The sequence below is a fragment of the Acanthochromis polyacanthus genome, chromosome 1, assembly GCF_021347895.1.
Source record: "Acanthochromis polyacanthus isolate Apoly-LR-REF ecotype Palm Island chromosome 1, KAUST_Apoly_ChrSc, whole genome shotgun sequence".
NCBI classification, from domain to species: Eukaryota; Metazoa; Chordata; class Actinopteri; family Pomacentridae; genus Acanthochromis; species Acanthochromis polyacanthus.
In genome coordinates, this window is record NC_067113.1 from 64,353,638 (window position 1) to 64,379,337 (window position 25,700).

Below are 25,700 nucleotides of genomic sequence, written 5' to 3' on the forward strand. Positions count from 1 at the left end.
CCGAGTCATGGTGATTGTTGTTTTCTGTACTTCTGCTTTCTTAAGGCCTGGACACGCAAAGCCTATGAGGCCTGTACACACACACAGAGCCTAACCAAGGATTACTTCACACAGAATCACTACTTAAATCATTCCTCTCAATCCGAACATAATAAATCATCTGAATCATTACTTTAATCAAATCAACACTTTAAAAATGTATATATATTTCAGCAAGCTTAATCATATGGTTAACTTATACTGTTTCTTCTTAAGATCTTTATTTGTCTGCTTCAAAACCTTTGTTACCTTAGGGCCTTAATGAGCCTGAGTCTTTTCTGAGACCTCAACATCTTCATCTTACTTGACAGAATCAACTGGAATTTTAGAGTGCACATGATTGTTCTTGCCACCAGTACTGTTAAAAGAATGATGTTAAAAGATAATATGGCAAGATAGTGTTTTATGGTTGTTCTTACCTTATGTTTCATGTCGCCGTTTTTGGAACGCCACACTGTGTTGTACTTGTGTGTTTGTGTGCATTTATGTGCCATTTCAATTTCATGAGGAGGATCCCCAAGCTCTTTTTTTAAACTCTTTTTAAAGGTGCACTTTTTTTATTTTGGGGGGTTTTCCAGCACACTGTGTTGTAACTTGTGTGCGTGTGTATTCATGTCTCATTCCATGAGGAGGATACCAAAGCTCTTTTCGAAATAGTGTTTTCCAAATAAAATAAATGTTTTTGTGATTAAAAGAAATAGAATTGACTTTTTGTCTTCAACATTTGGCTCAACATTAGCTCTACTCTGTACTTTTACAGTTGGGACTGCATTATGACCATACTTCCACTGGGTCTACTTAAACAGAACATAAAGATCTTCTCCAGACTTGTATTAGAACATATTTACTTTAATAGGTGGCATGAAATTAAGAATAGGAGGTTCAACTCAGAAGTGAAACAACTTCCTTGAGGTTTGCCACTTCTTCATCAGAGTCTCAAATGAAATTAAGAACATCTCTTTGTTACATCAGTGAGGTACATCAACGCATCTTTGAACGGAGTGTAGTTGTAATTGGCAGCATTATCAGAAAGAACTGAAAGGTCTGGGTAATACTGTGTGAAGAGCTGCTCTGCTCTCACTTTATCTGCCTCCGACGTAAAGGGGTCACTTCCAAATGAAGATATTCTGGTGAGGGAAGAGCCCATGTCCCTCTCGTACATTTCAGCTGCTGCAGTTGTATCTGGCATAAGATCTGCTGTGATCTTTCTCAGCGTTCCTGTCCCAGCCAGATGATTTGGTATCCCTTTGCCTTTAAGAACATAGACGATTGTTTGTTTTAATATAGACAATTTTATTGTGAAATTACCGCTCTTATTTTGATGTGTCACTCCACCGGATGGGCTGCTGGGGTACTATTGCATGAGAGCGCTGAGTTGAAGGAGAGAGACAACACGGAGCTTCCGATTCTCACACGTTTCATGCCTTTTTTTTGTTTTACTCCTGGAGAAGCAACGCCTGTAGTTTCACATCGTTTTGTACTCAAGAATGGCAAGCCTGTATATTAAAGCTCCACTCCAAGAAAGACACGTCTTGTCTTTGAGTCAAAAGTACTCATGATAGGGTAATACACGTTACTCGCAAGAACACGGCTCGATGTCCTGGCAGCAGGTTAGAGAGTCAGAGGAGTGTCTGAACAAGGTACGTTTTATCAGTCCGTTTCCTGGCTATAAAAGACACGAGCAGAAACAAAAAATCAAGCCGTTTTTTCATTTTTTCGTTTTGAGCAAAAACAAAGAAAACAGGAAACGGTTCGTTTTTTCGTTTTCACCCGCAAAATGAAAATACGACTCCTTATTTTGTTTCATTGGTAGGCGAGGCTTCGGAGCCCGCCGGTGCGGTGCCCAGGACAAGGTACGTTTTATCCGTTTGATTCCCGGCTGTAAAAGACACAAGCAGAAACAAAAAATCAAGCCGTTTTTTCGTTTTTTCGTTTTGAACAAAAAACAAAAAAAGAGGAAACGGTTGGTTTTTCGTTTTTTCGTTTTCACCCCCAAAATGAAAATACGACTCCATATTTCGTTTCATTGGTGGGCGGGGTTTCAGAGCCCACCGGTGCACAATAAAGCTCCTGCCCATCACAATAAAGCTCCTGCGCTGGCATTCATAGACAGACTGACTTTCATTGTATTGCCTGCCCCCACTGCACTTCCCCTAACTCTAAATCAAAGCAAGTCGTGTACACAGTAATGACAGTCATAACCAGTGGTGTAGTCTAGTTTTTTCTAGTGGGTATACTCCAACCTCATAAACCAAAGCCAGGTCAGGTTCTCATATACGTGCGCGTGCACTCACACGTCCACACACACACACACACGTCCACACACACGTCCACACACACACACACACACACACACACACACACACACACACACACACACACACACACACACACACACACACACACACACACACACACACACACACACAGCAGCTCCTTTATTTCAAACTACCAATTAGATACTTATAGACATTATAGCGTCAGCAGCTCCTCCTCCTGCCATCAGGTAGACCTGATGTTTCCTCTTCATCAGGTAGAGCTGATGTTTCCTCTTCATCAGGTAGAGCTGATGTTTCCTCTTCATCAGGTAGACCTGATGTTTCCTCTTCATCAGGCTCCCTTTCCTAAACGTTAACCTTAGCTCCAGCTGTAGTGTTCCCTAAAGCGGCAGTATTCACAGGACAAGCAACAGGCTTATTAAAACACTGAAATAGTTTCATTTAGCTTTGCTTTCTTTTTCTCCACTGACTGATGTTGGGTCATTAAAAGATGTTGTCACGTGTTAGCTCGGCAGACCCGAGCCGAGAGCCACTATACCAGAACCGGAGAAGTTGAAAAAGGGTTTTATTGTACAGGGGTGGATATGGCTGGAGTGCAGAGACCGGGATGCAGGAACAGGGATGCTGGTGGAGGGAGGATGTGGCCGGGTGGGTCTGGGGACGGGGATCGGCGGTTGTCCAAGGTCCGGGCGGGACCGGAGCGTCGCAGATGGCTGTGGGGGATCCCTGGCGGCCAGACGTCAAAGGGCTCAGAGTTCGATGGAGGAGGAGGGGTTCGGAGGGAACGAGACGTAGCACTCTGACGATCCGGGGGGCCGAGGTGTTGGACTGGCCGGGCAGAGACGGCGTCTCGCAGGTGATGTTCCGGGAGGAGCTCCGGGAGGCAGGGAGCAGCCGGTTGACTGCTGCAGCTCCAGCGGCCGGGAAGGAAATGGGTCGGGGGTTCCAGGAGGGGGTCCGGGCGGAATGGGGGATCCGAGTGGGGAGGAGACTGGTGGCGAATGGGTTGGGGGGTTCAGGTGAGGGTTTCGGGTGGGTAAGTTCCCGGGCAGCTGGGTCTGGAAGAAGGCAGGAGAGAGATAAGCTAGAAAAACGTCAAATTTTCAACAAACTTTCTGGAGGCTAGAGAGTGAACTGACAGCAGTCTATTTCAACAATCTGGCAGGGTGTGGAGTGTTGAGCCGGTACTTATTGCTTGGTGAGTAATCAGGATGATTTCTTCCAGCTGCCCGGGACTCGTGGAGGAGGTTGATTACCTGAGTGGAGACGGCTGTGAAGCCGAACTCCACTCAGGTGCAGTGCTGTGAGGGAAAGCAGAGGAAAAGGAATGGATGGGAGACAGGAGGCAAGACAGGGAGGAAAAGGATAAGGGAGGGGTTTTGTTTGGGATGCCAGGTGGGGAGGGAATGAGGAGAGGACCCTGACAGTTGTAGACTCATGTCCCTCTTCTGCTAAGCCAGGGGTATTCAGCTAAAATTCAGAGAGGTCCAGTCAGCAAAGGTCCAGAACATCATAATGTCTAACTTGAGTTACTGTGATATATGCTGATGTAACCTGGTAGTTTTATTAGAGTCTGCCTGTTATCAAAAACTGACCGTCAAATAAATTCAGTACGGTTCAAAAACATTTAGACATTTATTATTAAATAACTTATATATAACAGTATATCTTAAAATAAACTGCAGAACTTAAAAAAGCATGACTGAACAACCTGAATCAACTTCTATACATCACCAATTATGTAGGAGTTCAGGCATCCCACGTGATGCTACTCAGCCAATGACGTCGCTGAATCGCATCGCAGTTCTGCCTTCAAAAAGCAGCTGAGAGATGAACGACAAAGAGGACAGTAGTGATGCAAGTTCGGCTCTTTTTTTTAGAGAGCTTTTGGCACTGCTTCCAAAGAAAAGCCGGTTCTTTCGGCTCCCAAATGGCTCCTAATTTATTATTCTTTGTAGCCTCATGTTTTTGCTTAACCTGGCAAATATGAATCATTTGTGTTTTGACAAACTCTTTTTCATTCAGTGTTTTTATGAGAAGCCTTATAATTGACTCATTTTGTACATTTGCTCTGTTACAAAAACAGGTATTCTTGCTTCTGTTTAATATTTCAATCAAAATTTTTTGCACAAAAATAAATGAACAAAACTCTGCACATGAACCCACAGAACCAGAACCAGACTCAGTATTCAAACAGTATAAATGTCCTCAGAGCAGGCTGACATTCAGAAAAATCAGATGGCTGAGCTTGGATGGGCTGATACATTTCTTCTTTCAGTGAATATCTGCCGTGTTTTTGAGAAGATTCTCTCAGATGGAAGAAGTTGTCTCTCCTCCATCACCTTCACCAGGTGGGGCAGACTGAGGCCTTGTCCTGCTCCAGCTCAGTGGGTCGTCTGCTGGTTGGATGAGGGCTTCCTCTAGATATGATCCTCCATCACCACATCAGCTGTAGGATTTCTCCTGAATCATCTCCTGTAGCTCTTCCATCAAAGAGGCTCCACACAGCAGAAGTTTGAGGTTCCTCGTCCACTTGGTCCTCTAATGGTGGAGGTGTCAGGCTGCTGCTCATATTCTCTGAAGTGTCTCATCAACAGCTCTGTTGTCACTGAAGGCAAGCTTCTTTAATCTAGGATCCAGTAACATGTTTTCTGTGAGGACAGTGTTAAACTCCATACTCCATTAAATAAGTTGGGTGTTGGCTCTTCAGATTCACTACAAAGCATCGACTCTGAGAGTCGTATCTTTTGTGCCTTATACATCTCTAGAGGACAGACTGTGGTCACATGCTGACCATGTTTGGCTCAGCAAACAGCTGTAAGGCAGCTTTCTCAACTATGAACATAATCAAAATATGTTTTGAGAACGGCTCAAACAAGCAGCAGCTCAGTTCTCCCATTAAGCTGCAGAGATATTAGGGGAGTGATATGAGACAGACAAAAATGTAAAAGTGTTCAAATGTTTACATTTATGAGATTTAATTATTGTTAAAGATGTATAGAAGTCGATTCAGGTTGTTCAGTCATGCTTTTTTAAGTTCTGCACTTTATTCTAAGATATACAGTTACATATAAGTTATTTATTAATAAATGTCAAAATGTTTTTGAACCGTACTGAATTTATTTGACGGTCAGTTTTTGATTACAGGCAGACTCTAATAAAACTACCAGGTTACATCAGCATATATCACAGTAACTCAAGTTAGACATTATGATGTTCTGGACCTTTGCTGACTGGACCTCTCTGAATTTTAGCTGAATACCCCTGGCTTAGAAGAAGAGGGACATGAGTCTAGAACTTCTAATGACCCAACATCAGTCAGTGGAGAAAAAATAAGAAAAAGAAAGCAAAGCTAAATGAAACTATTTCAGTGTTTTAATAAGCCTGTTGCTTGTCCTGTGAATACTGCCACTTTAGGGAACACTACAGCTGGAGCTAAGGTTAACGTTTAGGAAAGGGAGCCTGATGAAGAGGAAACATCAGCTCTACCTGATGGAGAGGAAACATCAGGTCTACCTGATGAAGAGGAAACATCAGCTCTACCTGATGAAGAGGAAACATCAGCTCTACCTGATGGAGAGGAAACATCAGCTCTACCTGATGAAGAGGAAACATCAGCTCTACCTGATGAAGAGGAAACATCAGCTCTACCTGATGAAGAGGAAACATCAGCTCTACCTGATGAAGAGGAAACATCAGCTCTACCTGATGAAGAGGAAACATCAGCTCTACCTGATGAAGAGGAAACATCAGCTCTACCTGATGAAGAGGAAACATCAGCTCTACCTGATGGAGAGGAAACATCAGCTCTACCTGATGAAGAGGAAACATCAGGTCTACCTGATGAAGAGGAAACATCAGGTCTACCTGATGAAGAGGAAACATCAGCTCTACCTGATGAAGAGGAAACATCAGCTCTACCTGATGAAGAGGAAACATCAGCTCTACCTGATGAAGAGGAAACATCAGCTCTACCTGATGAAGAGGAAACATCAGCTCTACCTGATGAAGAGGAAACATCAGCTCTACCTGATGAAGAGGAAACATCAGGTCTACCTGATGGCAGGAGGAGGAGCTGCTGACGCTATAATGTCTATAAGTATCTAATTGGTAGTTTGAAATAAAGGAGCTGCTGCTGTGTGTGTGTGTGTGTGTGTGTGTGTGTGTGTGTGTGTGTGTGTGTGTGTGTGTGTGTGTGTGTGTGTGTGTGCGCACGCGCACATATATGAGAACCTGACCTGGCTTTGGTTTATGAGGTTGGAGTATACCCAGTAGAAAAAACTAGACTACACCACTGGTTATGACTGTCATTACTGTGTACACGACTTGCTTTGATTTAGAGTTAGGGGAAGTGCAGTGGGGGCAGGCAATACAATGAAAGTCAGTCTGTCTATGAATGCCAGCGCAGGAGCTTTATTGTGATGGGCAGGAGCTTTATTGTGCACTGGCAGGCTCCGAAGCCCCGCCACCAATGAAACGAAATATGGAGTCGTATTTTCATTTTGGGGGTGAAAACGAAAAAACGAAAAAACCAACCGTTTCCTCTTTTATTGTTTTTTGTTCAAAACGAAAAAACGAAAAAACGAACCGTTTCCTGCTTTTTTTGTTTTTTGCTCAAAACGAAAAAACGAAAAAAACGGCTTGATTTTTTGTTTCTGCTTGTGTCTTTTATAGCCAGGAATCAAACGGATAAAACGTACCTTGTCCTGCCCATCACAATAAATCTCCCGAAATAATAACTCTAATTTAGCTATTATTGGTACCAATTTCCCAATGTGCTTTGCTCACGCAACGCTGCTGGGGGTGCTGCGCAGCGGGAAATACGGCCGCCGTCTTGGTCCGGTCAGCCGCTCCACTCAGCGCTGTTTGACAGCGCATTTAATCCATCTTAACTCTGAATGTTAAACTGATTTTCACGCGTTTTTTATTTTTTATTTTTATTTTTGCTACAAACGTCATACATGTAGCTATGATCAGTGGTGTAGTCTACGTGATATGCAGGTATACACCCCACCACTAGAAAATTTTCCAAATTTCTGTATACCCACTTAAAAATGCGCAAAGATACGTACCCAGGGGTGTAAACACGCAGGTATACGCCTTATACCCACTAGAAAAGGTCCCGAATTTCCATATAACCACTTAAAAATGCGCAAACACATGTATTAGTATGTTTTTTGACATAACGTTCACTTTTCTCTGTGTCAGGAAGCGGTGAAGCTGTATGGGACGGGGGAAGGTGTCTGGCTGAGAACAGGGCTCACTAAAAGGCGGCCCGCGGTCCGGATCCGGACCCAGACGCCGTCTATACGGGTGTAAATTTGACAGGTCGCTTCTATTTTACCGGGGCAGCTTTCCAGTGTTTATCATTGGTCTATCAGCTTAGAAACGCACAGACCAATTATGTACGAGTTCAGGCATCACGCGTGACGCTACTCAGCCAATGACGTCGCTGAATCGCACGTCATTCAGTGTTTTTATGAGAAGCCTTATAATTGACTCATTTTGTACATTTGCTCTGTTACAAAAACAGGTATTCTTGCTTTTGTTTATTATTTCAACCAAACTTTTTTGCACAAAAAATAAATGAACAAAACTCTGCACATGAACCCACAGAACCAGAACAGAAACAGAACCAGACTCAGTATTCAAACAGTATAAATGTCCTCAGTGCAGGCTGACATTTAGAAAAATCAGATGACTGAGCTTGGATGGGCTGATACATTTCTTCTTTCAGTTAATATCTGCCGTGTTTTTGAGAAGATTCTCTCAGATGGAAGAAGTTGTCTCTCCTCCATCACCTTCACCAGGTGGGGCAGACTGAGGCCTTGTCCTGCTCCAGCTCAGTGGGTCGTCTGCTGGTTGGATGAGGGGTTCCTCTAGATACGATCCTCCATTACCACATCAGCTGTAGGATTTCTCCTGAATCATCTCCTGTAGCTCTTCCATCAAAGAGCCTCCACACAGAAGTTTGAGGTTCCTCCTCCACTTGGTCCTCTAATGGTGGAGGTGTCAGGCTTCTGCTGCTGCTCATATTCTCTGAAGTGTCTCATCAACAGCTCTGTTGTCACTGAAGGCAAGTTTCTTTAATCTAGGATCCAGTAACATGTTTTCTGCTAGGACAGTGTTAAACTCCATACTCCATTAAATACGTTAGGAGTCGGTTCTTCAGATTCACTACAAAGCATCGGCTCTGAGAGTCGTATCTTTTGTGCCTTATACATCTCTAGAGGACAGACTGTGGTCACATGCTGACCATGTTTGGCTCAGCAAACAGCTGTAAGGCAGCTTTCTCAACTATGAACATAATCAAAATATGTTTTGAGAACGGCTCAAACAAGCAGCAGTTCAGTTCTCCCATTAAGCAGCAGAGATATTAGGGGAGTGATATGAGACAGACAAAAATGTAAAAGTGTTCACATGTTTACATTTATGAGATTTATGTATTGTTAAAGATGTATAGAAGTTGATTCAGGTTGTTCAGTCATGCTTTTTTAAGTTCTGCACTTTATTCTAAGATATACAGTTACATATAAGTTATTTATTAATAAATGTCAAAATGTTTTTGAACCGTACTGAATTTATTTGACGGTCAGTTTTTGATTACAGGCAGACTCTAATAAAACTACCAGGTTACATCAGCATATATCACAGTAACTCAAGTTAGACATTATGATGTTCTGGACCTTTGCTGACTGGACCTCTCTGAATTTTAGCTGAATACCCCTGACTTAGAAGAAGAGGGACTTGAGTCTAGAACTTCTAATGACCCAACATCAGTCAGTGGAGAAAACATAAGAAAAAGAAAGCAAAGCTAAATGAAACCATTTCCGTGTTTTAATAAGCCTGTTGCTTGTCCTGTGAATACTGCCACTTTAGGGAACACTACAGCTGGAGCAAAGGTTAACATTTAGGAAAGGGAGCCTGATGAAGAGGAAATATCAGCTCTACCTGATGAAGAGGAAACATCAGCTCTACCTGATGAAGAGGAAACATCAGCTCTACCTGATGAAGAGGAAACATCAGCTCTACCTGATGAAGAGGAAACATCAGGTCTACCTGATGGCAGGAGGAGGAGCTGCTGACGCTATAATGTCTATAAGTATCTAACTGGTAGTTTGAAATAAAGGAGCTGCTGCTGCGTGTGTGTGTGTGTGCGTGTGTGTGCGTGTGTGTGCGCGCGCGCACGCGTGGACATGTGAGTGCACGCGCACATATATGAGAACCTGACCTGGCTTTGGTTTATGAGGTTGGAGTATTCCCACTAGAAAAAACTAGACTACACCACTGGTTATGACTGTCATTACTGTGTACACGACTGGCTTTGATTTAGAGTTAGGGGAAGTGCAGTGGGGGCAGGCAATACAATGAAAGTCAGTCTGTCTATGAATACCAGCGCAAGAGCTTTATTCTGATGGGCAGGAGCTTTATTGTGCACTGGCAGGCTCCGAAGCCCCGCCCACCAATGAAACGGAATATGGAGTCGTATTTTCATTTTGGGGGTGAAAACGAAAAAACGAACCGTTTCCTGTTTTTTTGTTTTTTGTTCAAAACGAAAAAACGAACCGTTTCCTGTTTTTTTGTTTTTTGCTCAAAACGAAAAAATGAAAAAACGGCTTGATTTTTTTGTTTCTGCTTGTGTCTTTTATAGCCAGGAAACAAACGGATAAAACGTACCTTGTCCCCAAGGGCCTACTCATTTATTAAACGTTTAGTATTTTACTAGTCGGTTAAATGCTGCATTAAGCATCATGCACCTTGTTCTTCGTGCCTCTGCAATTGGCTTCTTTGTTAACAGGCTGAGCAGCCAGGGAAAGAATTGCTCCTCCTCCCCTCCCCTCACACTCACACGGAGCAGGGGGCGGTCGACCTACGGATGACATGTTCATTTCTCCAAACCTACACTGCCTGTCCATTCCCCATTTTTGCATGTTGTGCTGCTAATGTGTCTAATATTGTCATTAGTTTTGATTGTATGACGACAGATCAGGAATGTGTGAAACTGTAAAACTGAGGGACATTCAGAGATGGAGCCATTTAACAAGGACTGGGTTTTATTGTGTTTTCATTTCACTTGTTGTGCTTCAGTAAAACCTAAACTGAGCGACTGTTTACATCTGTTCACTTCTCTCTTGTAATCTGTGCTGCATTTTAATAAAGCTTTTCACAGTTAAATCATTTTCTTTTTCTGTTATCCGGACAATGAAATGGAGTGTGGAGCAATGGAACATTAAAATAGTGACTAAAACACAACCTATTCAGACTCCATGTTAACCAGCAGTCACATCAGAGGTATTCCTACGCTGCAGCTAAACTACAGCTTTTATAACCAGTGTTCTCTGACAGACCTACCAAACATGAGTTAAAAACAGCAGCTGAGCTTCTGAATTCTGTCATATGTTCATGGAAAGGGATTGGTCAGAGAAAAATTAGAACTGATAGAAAGTATTGGTCTCACACTCTGAGGTCTGTACTATGAAGCATAATTTGGGGTCAGTGAGGTAACTTCAGGTTTGAATCTGGGTTTTCAGGACTGTGATGATGGTTTACTTCTTACTGGGTAAAATTATCATGGTAATTATGGAGATCATGCTGAACACCTAACCTGTTCTGAAGCAGGTTTTGTTTCAGATAACAGATCACCACTAATACTGACCAATCAGTTCTCTTGGAAAAAGGCATCACCACTCCTAAAGATCCAGTTGACCTTGGTGCTCAGACATTAAGATCTCTGAGGAGTGAAGGAATTTTAAAGCTGCAAATTCAAAACATTGTTCTATAGACCTGTGTGTATCAATACACTTTGAAAAGAGAGACTGATAAAACACTAAAGCCTCATATGTCCTGACTTTCTCTGAAAACCAGTGAGCTGCTGTTGTCCCCACCTCCTTCAGGAAGAAAACTCTGTCTGTGACTGACAGCTCAGAGGAAAGCAGTAACCCCAGAGACCTGCACCACCAAGCAACTTAATCACAGGGTATCTTTTCATTACAACAACTGCAGTCTGGATGAGCAGTGTTATGAAGCTGCTAATCTATATCCACTCATTGAATATGAATCGATGTATGAGTGAGTTCACATGAGTGAGGTTTTTGTCACAAGGAGAAGAAACTATAATCCTAAACCAATGACAAGTTTAAAACTGTAAAATAGTACAGCTGTCAGGTTATGCAGCTGCAGCCAAAACTAGGAATTAAAGCTGACAAAAAAACACCTACTCCCGATCTTAATATCTGCCATTTGTTGAGGGAAGTGGAAGTCAAATAGACAACTATCAGTGTGGCTGTTAGTTCTTGTTGGGATAGATGTAAATGTGAATTACTGACAGCGGATTACTGATCAGCATTGGACTCATTGTATTGATTTTATTAGAGAGCGCACAATATCAGCAGCTTCTGTAGTGAAACTGTGTGGACTTCGTTTAAGAACATGGCTAAAGGAGAAAAATGTAATTGAGTGGAAACACTAATGCTGCTAGATCAGTAGAAGAAAGACTAAAAACGTCTCAGTTTTAGTTTCTGTGGGTGCGCTCCGTCCCTCCCACGTTCAGCACTTCTGCTTTCAGCGGAGGCGCTCTGCGCTTTTACGCATGACTGTGGAGTCAGTGCGTCGGAGAGCGGAGCGCCATGCAGACCTCCAGTGTGTGAGTGTCCTCTTAGAGCTGCTACAAAATGATCCTGCTGCTCGGTCTGCTTTGTGTCCTCTGGGGAGAACAGGGTCTCTGCCTGCAGCACCATGGAGGCTTCCTTATTGATGAAGACATCCGTCAGTTCGCGGTGGCCACCAGCGGGGTTTATGTGGCCACAGACACGAAGCTGTACCAGATGAGCCACGACCTGATTCTGATCCGCAGTCTGACCCTGGGAGGAATCTTGAAGAGCGCGGACGACCCGAATGATGAGCGGTTTTACCGGGATTCTGAGACGGCCGATTGGAACGCAACTTTCAGCGTCAGCACGCTGCTGCCGTTCGTGAAGAACAACTCTGTGTTCATCTGTGGGATGACCGACAACCAGTGCGGCTACTGCGAGGTTCTGGATCTGCACAACATCTCCAAGCTACTGTACCGGGAACACATCCAGGTGGGACCTCTGAGGCGCAGCAGCGGCTCCGTCAGCTTTCTGGTGGATCTGAAGAAGAATCCAACTCGGAGCGAAACTTACATCCTGACTGCGATCCAACAACCTGAGAGACGCAGGTGTATCTCCGATTCCCAAACTATCAACCTTCAAGATGCAGATCACGATCAGAACGGAGGAATATTTTCTTATACAGACAGCTCGGGCACAGCTGTGATCAGAAGTACAGGCGACGTGGAGTTTGTGGACGGATTTCAGATAAGCTCAGTCATATTTCTGTTCTCCAACGTGCTGCCAGAAGGTAACAGCAACAGAGTCCGTCTCCTTTGGCTTGATGGCATAAAGAGAAGTCTGACACTCTGAAGTCAGTGAAGGGTGTCATTCTGAGTGTGTCTGATGGTGGAGGCAGCAGGCTGCTGGCCTCCTCTGTCATCCCGGGGCCGCAACCGGTGCTGTGGAGCGGAGTGTTCAGTGTGGACGAAGGAGAAAGCAACACCGAGCTGGTGGTGTTTGACATCAGCCCTGATATGAGCGGACAGACCGATAAAGATCCAGACTTCCACACCTCTAAAGACAAGCCAGAAGGGACGGTGACGGTGAGTCCATGTAGGACAGACTGAAGTTCACAAAGATTTCACTTCTGCTACTAATTATAATGTTCTGTATTTTATATTGACAGCTGCAGAGTTCTTTAAATGGACAAGCAGGGTACAGCAAGATGGAACATTTCTACATAATGTTAAACAAAATTTAAACACAGAAAAGTAATCAGTAAAAGTTATTGAAAGTACTGTCTTGGCTGCTGGGGACTGTAAATGTAATGAGGTTCTGCTGAATGATGCTTTCCTAATTTAGAGCAAAAGTTGGGTTTATGATGTTTTAACTCTTTAAAAGATAAATCAGATCATCAGTCTTTTGTGGAAATGGTGATATTTCAACTGTCAGTTATACTCTCAAATGACCTATATTAACAGTACATTATTTGTCTGATGAAACACCGTTTATTATGTTTGTTAAACATTGATAAGGTTTATTTGTCTTAAGCAATGTGAATTTATAAAATGAAGTTGGTCATGCAGTATTTACATTAGTTGTCAGAAAACTCAAAGGATCTACTGTGAAGTGGTGTCAGGTGGTGAAGTATAAACAGCACAAACAATTGATAACTCTAAATTGCCCATAGGTGTGAGAGTGATTGTTTGTCTGTATATGTAGCCCTGCGACAGACTGGTGACCTGTCTAGGGTGTCCCCTGCCTTCGCCCGAGTCAGCTGGGATAGGCTCCAGTAACCACTGCAACCCTAGTGAGGATGAAGTGGTGTATAGAGAATGGATGTGTCACGCCCCTCTGGTTCCAATGAGCTGGCTCATCAGTTCAATGATGAGCAGCTGTGCTCCCTGCACAGTCGGCATGAATTTCCAATCAGCGCGGTGTGTAAGCCCGACTCCCCTCACAACTCACCGCCGGTTCATTGTTCCATCATCCATGCTCCATGCTCCGTTTCATCCAGTACTCCGTTCACCGTCTCCTGCACGTCGCCCCCAAGGACTGTCTTCCCTGTTGGATACCTTGCCTGTCTCCCCTGCCGCCGCCACCCTCCCTCCATCGGTCCTGTCAATTCTGCCCCTCTTCCGCCTTCCAAACTGGACAATCAGTAAGCCACCTTTCCTTTTGACTTAGTTTAGTTTATGTTCTGTTTTACCTCAGCCTTCGGGTCCGCCCTTTGTTTAGTTTAGTTAGTTCTTCTCCCCGTCACTTCCCTCCTGCTTCAGCTATCAGGAGTTTTCTGTTAATATATTTTTATTTTGTATTAAATCATTATTTAATTCACCCTCCTGTCTGTGCCTGCTGCTTGGGTTCTTCTCTGTGTTTCGTGACAGAATGAACCGCCCAAAGTTGAACCCAGCAGGCTCCAGGTCAGACTCACTTTGTTTTTCACCCACCGTGTCGAGCTCTGATTTTGACTCTCGTTTCTGGGGAACCCGACTGGCGATTAAGCCGCCTCCCAAGAAACAGCATTGCCCCCGGAGGAGAGGTATTCAGCCCCACCTCGTTCCATCCCCTCTCACAACCCTCCGTTTCTGGTCCTCCAGAGCCAGACCCAATCCTCTGATCCCCAGAATCATCCACCTCAGAACCCAGCCAACAAAACATTTTTTTCTAAATGGCCCTCCGCTGTCTCTGAGACACTCGCAGTCGCCTCTGCAAAAACAGAGAGGATGGCCGAGTGTCTCGGAACAATGGGGGCCGAAGCACCCCCAGTGGCAATTGCAGCCTTTCGGGCCGCCTTCGCTGGCCTAAAGTTCCTTAGGGCAGCCTGGGCCGACTCAGATGGACCCCAGGTACTCTCCCGAGATCCTGGGGTAGCGATAGAATTTTTAAGGGGCTGGAGGCCGCCTCCTCAGCCCTGGAGAGGCTCGCCGCTCCCCACTTCATTAGCTCCCCAGATAACCAACAGGGACCAATTTCCCCACCATCTGCAGCACCCTCAGCGCAGAAGCCTGGCTGCCGTAGGCGTGGTGCCAGGAAGCGCTCCTCGAGTCCTGCTCCAGAAGAGTTTCGCACCTCCGCAACTCCTGAGCAGGTCATCGTCCCTCCGGCCTTTATGGAGCAAAATGCTCCTCCCGCCGCGGCTCTGAAGGAGCGAAAGGCTCCCGCTGCGGCTCTGAAGGAGCAAAAGGCTCCCGCTGCGGCTCTGAAGGAGTGAAAGGCTCCCTCTGCAGCATCCAGAGAACAAGCAGCTCTCCATGCTGTGTCTAAGGAGCTAAAGGCTCCTTCTGCAGTCTTAAGGAGGTGTCCCACCTCCCCCGCGGTCTTGGTGAGGCTTTCCGCATATCCCGCGACCTTAGTGGGGCTTTCCGCCTCCTCCGCCTCCTTGTCGAGACGCTCTGCCTCCTCCGCGTCCTTGATGAGGCATTCTGCCTCCTCCGCGTCCTTGATGAGGCATTCTGCCTCCTCCGCGTCCTTGTTGAGGCATTCTGCCTTCCCAGCACCTTTAGAGGAGCTTGACGCTCCCCCCGCGGTCTTAAGGAAGCCAAGAGCTTCCCCCGCGGCGCCTAAGGAGCCAAAGGCTCCGCCTGCACCCTTTAGGAGGCGTTCCGCATCCTCTGCAGTTTTAGGGAGGCATTCCACTTCCTCTGCAGTCTTTAGGAGGTGTTCAGCCCCCTCTGCTGCCCTAGGGAGATGACCCGCCTCCCTGGCAGCCTCGAGGAGGTGTCTCGCCTCCTCTGCGACCTTGGTGAGGCGCTCCACCTCCCCTGAGCCCTTGAAGAGGCGTAGCGCCTCCTCGGTAGCTTTGAGGTGGCATAGCCCCTCCTCAGCCGCCTTGAGGAGACGTAGCGTCTCCCCCCTAGCCCTGAAGAGGCATACCGCCTCCCCTGAACCCTTGAAGGGGCGTGACACCTCCTCGGCAGCCATGTGGGAGCATAGCTCCTTCCCGGCAGCCTTGAGGAGGAGTAACGCCTCCCCCAAACCCAGAAGAGTGCCGTCCCTCCTGTCATATCTGTCCCTCCAGACCTTTCAGTCCCTTCAGTCCCCCCAGTCCCCCCTGTCCCTCTTGTCCTTCCTGTCCCTCCATTCCTTTCACTCCCGTCCCAGTCCAGTCCAGCCCTGTTCCAGGAGGAGCCTTCAGTTACGTCCCTCCCCTGGGAGGAACCTCCGGCTTCAGTCCTGCCCCTGGAGGGGGCCCCGGCTCCACCCCTGGAGGGGCTGCCGGTCCCAGCTCCGCCCGCGGCATTGGTGGGGCTTTCCACCTCTCCCGCGACATTGGTGGGGCTTTCCGCCTCCTCTGCCTCCTTGTCGAGGTGCTCCGCCTCCTCCAGTCTGGCCTCTGCCCCCGGAGGGGTCCCACCGTCGCCGGTTTCCAGTTCGACCCCTGGAGGGGTCCCACCGTCGCCGGTTTCCAGCCCGGCCTCCGGAGGGTTCCCGTCGATCCCGCTGCCGGTTCCCAGCCCAGCCTCCAGAAAGTTCCCGTTGGGCCCGCTGCCGGTTCCCAGTCCAGCCGCCGGAGGACTTCCGTCGGCCTGGCTATTAGTTCCCGGTCCAGCCCCGGCCTGTCCTCCGGAGAGGTCCCTTCAGACTGTCCGGCTCCAACCTGTCCAAGGAGTGGACAGGCTCCCAGCCTGTCCACTCCTTGGACCATTCCCCGATGTTGTCCCTCCCACCCGCCCGGTCCCAGCCCACCCGTCCGGTCCCAGCCCACCCGTCCCTCAGGCCGCCCCAGGAGCGGTCCCTCCTGCCGGTCCTAGTGTCATCCGCTGGCACCCCAACCAGTCTAGTGTGCGCCAGGAGGCGCACCTTGTGGTGGTGGGGGGGTACTGTCACGCCCCTCTGGTTCCAATGAGCTGACTCATCAGTTCAATGATGAGCGGCTGTGCTCCCTGCACAGTCGGCATGAATTTCCAATCAGCGCGGCGTATAAGCCCGACTCCCCTCACAACTCACCGCCGGTTCATTGTTCCATCATCCATGCTCCATGACGCACTCCGTTTCATCCAGTACTCCATTCACCATCTCCTGCACGTCGCCCCCAAGGACTGTCTTCCCTGTTGGATACCTTGCCTGTCTCCCTTGCCGCCGCCACCCTCCCTCCATCGGTCCTGTCAATTCTGCCCCTCTTCCGCCTTCCAAACTGGACAATCAGTAAGCCACCTTTCCTTTTGACTTAGTTTAGTTTATGTTCTGTTTTACCTCGGCCTTCGGGTCCGCCCTTTGTTTAGTTTAGTTAGTTCTTCTCCCCGTCACTTCCCTCCTGCTTCAGCTATAAGGAGTTTTCTGTTAATATATTTTTATTTTGTATTAAATCATTATTTAATTCACCCTCCTGTCTGTGCCTGCTGCTTGGGTTCTTCTCTGTGTTTCGTGACTGGATGGACTTGGTACCAGCAGTTAATTGAGCTATGAGTAGTAATTGATTACATTTATGTGGAATATTCTTTTTTTAGTTTGAATTGTCAGGCATCTATAAATCCTACATTTGATGATCAGTGTGTTTCCGCTTCTCAGCCAAAGACCCTGAGACCGAAGGTGGTGCTCTTCAGGCGGAACAACATGACCTCTGTCCTGGCAGTGAGACAGAAAGCCTGGATGGTTTTCTTTATTGGGACGGCAGATGGACTGCTCATCAAGGTGTGTAAAAAGTAAAATGCATCAATGCTAGTCAAAGAAACGGTGCTTAGAAATGGTGCTTTATGCATGCTCACTCACATGATTAAGGAATTGAGCAGAAGTCTGGGAACACTCCACAGTAACTCTCTGCTAGACACAATGGGCTCTTTCATGCTGAGTTTACGTTCATGTGTTCATAAAACTCCTGACTGTATTTCATACAGTTTTAGAGCAGCCACACAGAAGAAGGCTTTTCTATTGATTCACTGACAAATGCAGCCTGTGGTGGATGACAGTCCACCACAGAGAAAAAATATTGCGAGGCGGCCCAACTATGTGTTGGATTTTCTTGCTAAAGATGATGGTAAGATGCTGCAGCTGTGGCTACAGTGCAAGCTAATGACTGATTGACCCACACATAGGTTTGGAGCATTTGAATTGGTCAAAAATTAGACTTGTTTTAAAGCTAATGTGGTGCCAGAGATTCTCTCACACTGAAAAACAGCATTAAATAAGAAAATGGACAGCTCAGAGTTTGCCATGAGCATGATCTATGAAATAGTGCTTTCTGTCACCTACTTGTTAAATCACATGTCTGTTTTCATGAGATCACATCTGATGTGAATCATCACATGGTGGGAGAGTCTGAATTCATTCTCAGAGCAGTTTGCAGAGTTGATCTGTGGAAGCAGACTGAACTGATTTAAACCAAGTTGTGAGCATGATAGGCAACTAAAAGCAGAAGCTCAGTGCAGACACTCAGAGTAATAAGGGTCAAGTAACACCCGTGTTTTAGTCTCTGTGTTGGCACAGATTGAGAAAGTGAGCTTCAGGTGACAGGTGAGTGATCAGGTGATTCCTAGAGGAGGAAACTCAGGCAGAAAAGGAGAAAAGGAGCTGCGACAGACTCTGAAAAACTCCACAAGCTGGTGACTTTTCAGCTCAAGAGGGACACAGTGCAGGGCATCACCATGACGTTTCTGCTTCTCCATTTACACTGAGCAGCACACACATAGTTACATCACATCCTGCATGTTGGTAAATGGTAAAGTGAGGCAACACAGTGGACGTGACAAAAAGCATGTGGTGATTTTGACACAGTGTTTTTCCTATGCTGCTGTGAGCTTAAAGTGGTGTCTGAAGACAAAATAACATCTTCATTAGAAGTGAAAGGCATCAGTGGATCAGTCTTTCCTCAGCAGTCTTAACGGTTGCAGTCATTAGCTAGTAGTCAGACCTAAGAAATAAAGCTCTACTACTATTTTTTTAACCACAGTCATTGATTGCAGCAAAAAAATTTAACCCTAATATTATAGATCATGTAGTGCTGCTCCTAAAAGTCTCATGAAATGTGTATTACTCTAATATGCATCAAATTCCCCGTTTACTCCTAATAAAAACACCAGTGCCAGGTGTTTCATATATTATTAAGCCACTGAATAATATTGCTGAACAAGTTCTCAATTTTAAATCCAAATTTCAGTTTTAGGAGATGCTATTAAATGTGTCTAACTCAGGGTTTAATCAGGATTTTTTTCTGCAGTGAAGTGGTTTTACAAATTCATGTTGTTCTCCATGTGTTACAGTCATTCTTTTAATGGCATCTCATGTGGTAGTGCTTTATCATATGGTTTAAATCTATTACATAGTCAGGATTGAACTGAAGCAGAACTTTGAACAGTTTTATCACAAATCAAATGGCATTGTGCATGCATAACTGCATGTGGTCACTGGCACAGGCAGCTCAGGGAAAGTTAGAAGAGACAACACATGATTATTTTTAGTCTATCACAGGATCTGATGACAATAAACATTTAGAAACCTTTTCAGCAATATTATGAAGCCTAACATAAAGTCAGTGAAAGTGTCTCGGTTACCCAGTTAGTGGAGTCAACCATGTTCAACACATCCTGGTCAGCCTGAGGTCCCAACTTGGTCAAATTATGGTCTGCTGACTGTCAGTCAAACATAAATACTTTTTAAAAATGTAATTACACAGAATTCACAACTTTCTATTCAACATTTAGTGTTTAATACCACAGTAGCACAGTTTGTCAGAAAGTTAACAGAGCTCCATTGTTGTTGTCAGCTTGCTGTGGACAGGAACTTTCACCCCGCCTGTCCCACGTTGCTCTACAGCGTGGATGACGACCGGAAAGTGTTTCCCAGAATCCTTCTGGATCCAGTGGATCAGAAACACGTGTATGTGCCATTTAGAAACCAGGTATTTCTACTCATCTCGCTGACTTCATATTGTCTCAGTGTCACTGGTAGTGGTGCTGCATTTGAAAGTGTTTCTGAATGTTCTGCTGTAGATGGAGCGTGTAGCTGTGGCAAAGTGCAGCACGTTCAGCAACACTGAAGAGTGTTTGTCTGCTCAGGATCCACACTGTGTCTGGTGTGCCTCGAACAAAAGGTTGGTAAAACAACGTCTGCATCTTGAAAGAATTCTAAACTTGATCTTAACGTGTTTTCTTTTCCCAGTTGCACCTTTGAAGATGACTGCAAAGATTCAGACTGGTTGTCCATTCCTGATGATTCCCAGCAGAAAATGGTTTCCCACAAAGTTGTGAAGGACTCCAGTGGACAGGTGCAGCTCACACACACACTTATGACGGGAATCACTTCTTATTATCAGGTATTGATCACTCGTGTCTCTTTCTTCCTAAGATCGCAGTAATAGTCCTGACACACCTGACTGTGGGTCAGAACCCGTCCAACTTCGCCTGTCAGTTCTCTGCAACTTCCAGTGAGCTTTGTAGTCGGAATAACCCTCCTCCACAGTTCCCACAATGCACCTGCAACCTGTCTAATGGCATGCTTCCTGCTGACGGTCAGTGACGTGATAATTAATCCATGCATTAATATACTTCACAATTAAAGACCTTAAAGGCATTATGGAGAATGTTTTTGTTGTTTAATTTGTCTGATTCACATAAAATGAATATACTGACTTTTAGTGGACTTGTATGTATGGTTTCTAAAATAATAATAAAAAAATAAAAAAAACTGTGGACATGGCAGGACCTGAAAAACATCAGCCAATCAACGCGCTCGGACCGAGGCGTTTGCTTTGCTCCCTTTCTTGTCAATCAAAAATCTTCCGGCTCAGGCCTAGTTACGTAGATTACGTACGCCTTGGACTTACATGTTTTCTGTATGTGTTGCTTTGGTATACACACGTGGACAAAATTGTTGGTACCCCTCAGTTAAAGAAGGAAAAACCCACAATTCTCACTGAAATCACTTGAAACTCACAAAAGTAACAATAAATAAAAATTTATTGAAGATTAAAAAATCAAAAACAGCCATTACTTTTGAATTGTTGATTAACATAATTATTTAAAAAAACAAACTAATGAAACAGGCCTGGACAAAAATGATGGTACCTCTATAAAAGATTGAAAACTATTTGACCAGAGTGACATGATTAACTCAGGTGTGTCATTTAATTGACATCACAGGTGTTTCCAAACTCATAATCAGTCAGTCTGCCTATTTAAAGGGAGACAAGTAGTCACCCTGCTGTTTGGTGAAACGGTGTGTACCGCACTGAACATGGACAACAGAAAGCGAAGGAGAGAATTGTCCCAGGACATCCGAAAAAAAATTATAGACAAACATCTTAAAGGTAAAGGCTATAAGACCATCTCTAAACAGCTTGAAGTTCCTGTGACAACAGTGGCTCATATTATTCAGAAGTTCAAGACCCACGGGACAGTAGCCAACCTCCCTGGACGTGGCCGCAAGAGGAAAATTGATGACAAATTGAAGAGACGGATCGTTGGAATTGTATCCAAAGAGCCCAGAGCAACCTCCAAAGAAATTAAAGGTGAACTCCAAGGCCAAGGTACATCAGTGTCAGATCGCACCATTCGTCGTTGTTTGAGCCAAAGTGGACTTCATGGGAGACGACCGAGGAGGACACCACTGCTGAAAAAAACTCATAAAAAAGCGAGACTGGAATTTGCAAAAATGCATGTTGACAAGCCACAAAGCTTCTGGGAGAATGTCCTTTGGACAGATGAGACCAAACTGGAGCTTTTTGGTAAGGCACATCAACTCTATGTTCATAGACTCAAAAACCAAGCATACGAAGAAAAGAACACTGTCCCTACGGTGAAACATGGAGGAGGCTCAGTAATGTTTTGGGGCTGCTTTGCTGCATCTGGCACAGGGTGTCTTGAAAGTATGCAAGGTACGATGAAATCTGAAGACTATCAAGGCATTCTGGAGAGAAATGTGCTGCCTAGTGTCAGAAAGCTTGGTCTCAGTCGCAGGTCATGGGTCTTCCAACAGGACAACGATCCAAAACACACAGCCAAAAACACCCAAGAATGACTGAGAGAAAAGCGTTGGACTATTCTAAAGTGGCCTTCTATGAGCCCAGATCTGAATCCCATTGAACATATGTGGAAGGAGCTGAAACATGCCATTTGGAGAAGACACCCATCAAACCTGGGACAACTGGAGCTGTTTGCTCATGAGGAGTGGGCCAAAATACCTGTTGACAGCTGCAGAACGCTCATTGACAAATACAGAAATCGTTTAATTGCAGTGATTGCCTCAAAAGGTTGTGCAACAAAATATTAAGTTATGGGTACCATCATTTTTGTCCAGCCCTATTTCATTAGTTTGTTTTTTTAAATAATTATGTTAGTCAACAATTCAAAAGTGATGGCTGATTTTGATTATTTAATTTTCAATAAATTTTTATTTATTGTTACTTTTGTGAGTTTCAAGTGATTTCAGTGAGAATTGTGGGTTTTTCCTTCTTTAACTGAGGGGTACCAACAATTTTGTCCACGTGTGTAGCTTCGTAGTTAGCTGGCGACTTGTTTTGCTCATCTTTTTTTACATAATGGCAGATAAAGATCCAGGGGGACCCAGCCGTAAAAGAAAGGCTTTTTTTTTTTTTTGAGGTCAGAGAAAATAAAAGACAACTGGATCGCGAGAATGCAAAAGCAAAAGTGATTATTGATGAGTCATTTGGGCGATGGCATCAGCTCAAGCAACAAATGTACCTAACGACAGATGCCTTGGTTGCTAAATTCCTTCTGGACAGGTAAAATGTATTATTGTATTATACTGCGGCTGCAGGCAGCTTCACGAGTCCTACGCAAGTTTCTGGAGGGGGGCGTTTCTTCGTAAATGTTAAGAGGGGGGAGGCTAGAGGGGCGTGAGGGAGAGGTTGTATGTGCGCATTCGCATGCTACGTTCAAAGTCGTAGGAAATTAAATCTCCTCTAATGCCTTTAAACTATCCCAAGAATCTTAAACACAATATATATGTTATACAGTTCCCCCAGATTCTTTCTCACTGATCAGACTTTTACCTTCAGTGTTGACTTTGTGGTTACAGTGTCCATAGGATCCATCATTTCAACATTTTCCATTTGGTGTCTGTGTCAGCAGGTTAGGATAAATATGAGCTTCAGGCTTTTGCAAATCAGGTTCATCTAGATGTCATTCAAGGCTTCTGGAAACTCTGGAAAAGCTTTAAAACTAACTGTTTTTCTAAAGTGAAGATATATTCAGCAACTCCATGTCTTATTTCTCACCTCAAGAGTTTTCAGAAACAAGTTTTGGTGAAGTGGTGTTGTAATTTACGTTTTAGAGCTGCCAAAAACAAGCTGCTATGTTGGTCCAGTGGAAAGTCCAGAGTCAGGGTTTCAGACTCCAGTCAAAATGGTTTTCAGTAGGGTTTTCTTGAGTGTGTTTTTAAAATTTTCACATGGTTGCATATGTGTGAGTGTAAGATGATTATCAGATTAATTTGGAGACAGTCCAGCAGCTACTGTGTTGTCTGCTGAAAGTATGACTTGTTCTTCTACATTGACTCAGTTTGGCTCTCCCAGCCTCATGTGTGAAACGATCCATTTTGCTGTTCAATGATCTAAAGTGGATCATTTTAAAAAAATCAAACCTAAACATATCTGTTGATCAGAATGCAGGAACAGGCAGAGAAATCTCAACTAAGTCAATTAAACAGAAAAAATAGCTCATTGCAACATGCAGGACTCTGACGTTCTTCATTTATTGCTCCTTACAGGTCTGAGTGTCACAGTAAAGATCAGACTTGGGATGGAGCAACTGTCAGAACAACTAAAAGTAACCAACTGCTCTGGCATCAGTGGACCACCAAGTTCTGTTCTGTAAGTCCTTTAATAACACTGAGACTGTTAACCACCTAAAAGGATAAATTACTGTTTGGTGGTGTCTTTGTTGTCTGCTGTACTTGAAGACATTGATATCTGTATGACAGGTTTCTTTATGGTCCTGGTCACCTCCAGTTTGTGCTTGTTGTCTCCTCAGGTGTCTGCAGTGCATCAAGGCTGGATGTGGATGGGGCAGAAGTGGCTGTTCCTGGGCTAATGAAGGAGTGGGAAATGTAATAATGCATGTCTTATATGTCCATTAAATGCAGACTTTCTACTCTTCATACATGTTGTGCATGTACAGCATCAAGCTCGCTATCAAATGAATTCTGAGACATTTGAATAATGTGAAAGATATTCTAAAATTCAGATATTATCTGCTATAAACTACTGCTTTGTGTTCAATAAAATACAAGTAGTACATGTGTTAGCAAAAAAGTTATGAAATATCAGACAATTTGATTGCAGAGAGAATTACAAGATTATTTCATCAGGATTATTTTCATTTCAAGTCATTCCGTTCTTAAACGTGTTGTTCAGGGTAAGGTTTCCTTTGTTTAGATTTATTGTAAAATTAATATTTTTTAATCTTATGCGTAGAATTTACTTATCCGCTCAGCCTTTCCTCAGGGATCTTAGAGTTTTATCTAGCTAGGAAATAAGAAACAGCTTCCAAAAAAATTTAAAATCAAGAAATTGCTTCCAGCAACACAAAGACTTTACAGATTAGTAAATTTCACCGTCCCACTTGTTATCTCCTTGAGTATCTCTAATAGTTCCTTTACAGTCACTGAATTTATTCCCTTATTTCCTTCCATTTTTTATGACTAACTCTGCAATGCAACTTTTAAGATGCCCTTGCTTTCTGACTTCTGTTTTTGATATTTTTACTGTTCTGACCTTTTTTTTTAATGATTTTATAAATGTTTTCATTTGCTTTGCTTTTAATAATTGTGTTGTTATCGTCTGTCTTAATGTCTTTGTAAAGCACTTTGAATCACCTCGTTGTTGAAATGTGCGATATAAATAAATTTGTCTTGCCTTGCCTGCAGGACAGCATTTGCCAGAAGATGGATTCTGGGAGGAACTTTTCTGTGAGTCTGAATCCCACCTTATCCACATTCACTGGAGGTTATAACACCAGCATATGGTATTATTGTATTAAAGCTGATTATTTCTGTGTGCTTTGCTGTCAGAGGCCAGAGATCTCCTCCATCACTCCCAGCACCGTGTCGTTCTATGGCAGAAACCATGCCATGCTGTCAGGTCGTAACCTCAGAGAAGTGACCAGAGTGAGGATCCAGGGTGACCTGGACTGTACTCCACAAGAGTGAGGCATTTTACAGACAGCCAGTATAACTGTACCTGCTTCACTATAAAACCTCTTTCAGATATGTACTCATTTCCATTGATGTGGCCTCTGAACATTCTAGCATCATGTCTAAACAGACTTCTGCTCACTTCCATGTAAAAGTGGTGACAGCAGCTGTAATTGGTTGGACCTCATACAGAGCACTTTGAACTAAAGTCTAAACAGCATGTTGTCACATTAACAGATTGGGACATACAAGCAACATACCTGAGAGTTTCATGAAGCGATGTGGAGAACGTGTTTCCATGTTTTAGGACCAAAATTTGCCCAAAAACATCAGAGGGCCAAAGACAGCGTTAGTGTGCTGTACTCACAAAACACCTTTCACATTTACATTTTCACTTTTTAACCCTATAATTACGTCTATTAAATCTGAAATGAACAAAAATAAATTGTACTGAGCTAACCAGATCAGAATAATTAGACTAACTAATAATGAAGGAAATTCAGGTTCTGACTAAATGTAAACAGGACCTGAAGTTTAGTTTGTTGCTTCTGGTTGTTTGTGAGAGTTTTTACTCTGAATTTATTAAATATCCACAGCATCAGACAGCAGCAGCAGCTGATTTCTCTGCTGCCTTGTTTTTAGTTTCAAGAAATCCTAAAATGTTTAGTGTATGGTATTTCCCTTTAAAGTAAACATGGCACATTTGTTTCTCAGAATTGTA

General features: G+C 44.2%; 1 protein-coding gene and 1 long non-coding RNA gene across 2 annotated transcripts in view; one reads left to right on the forward strand and one right to left on the reverse strand.

Annotated features, from left to right (window-relative positions):
• Positions 1 to 2,866: 2,866 nt before the first annotated feature.
• On the reverse strand, positions 2,867 to 3,687 carry LOC127535867 (uncharacterized). Its single transcript, XR_007944750.1, has 2 exons — positions 3,458 to 3,687; positions 2,867 to 3,376 (listed from the first exon to the last, which is right to left on the reverse strand). It is a non-coding gene; the product is annotated as an uncharacterized LOC127535867 (long non-coding RNA).
• Positions 3,688 to 11,888: 8,201 nt separating this feature from the next.
• The window catches only part of LOC110968197 (plexin-C1), a 39,609-nt gene continuing 25,797 nt past the window's right edge, over positions 11,889 to 25,700 (forward strand). Inside the window, 11 exon segments of the mRNA XM_022218038.2 lie at positions 11,889 to 12,740; positions 12,743 to 12,993; positions 17,402 to 17,524; positions 19,593 to 19,727; positions 19,819 to 19,919; positions 19,988 to 20,093; positions 20,174 to 20,336; positions 23,555 to 23,657; positions 23,818 to 23,893; positions 24,713 to 24,754; positions 24,857 to 24,990. Of these exon segments, the coding sequence (XP_022073730.2) occupies positions 11,990 to 12,740; positions 12,743 to 12,993; positions 17,402 to 17,524; positions 19,593 to 19,727; positions 19,819 to 19,919; positions 19,988 to 20,093; positions 20,174 to 20,336; positions 23,555 to 23,657; positions 23,818 to 23,893; positions 24,713 to 24,754; positions 24,857 to 24,990 (1,985 nt within the window). The 5' untranslated portion in view covers positions 11,889 to 11,989.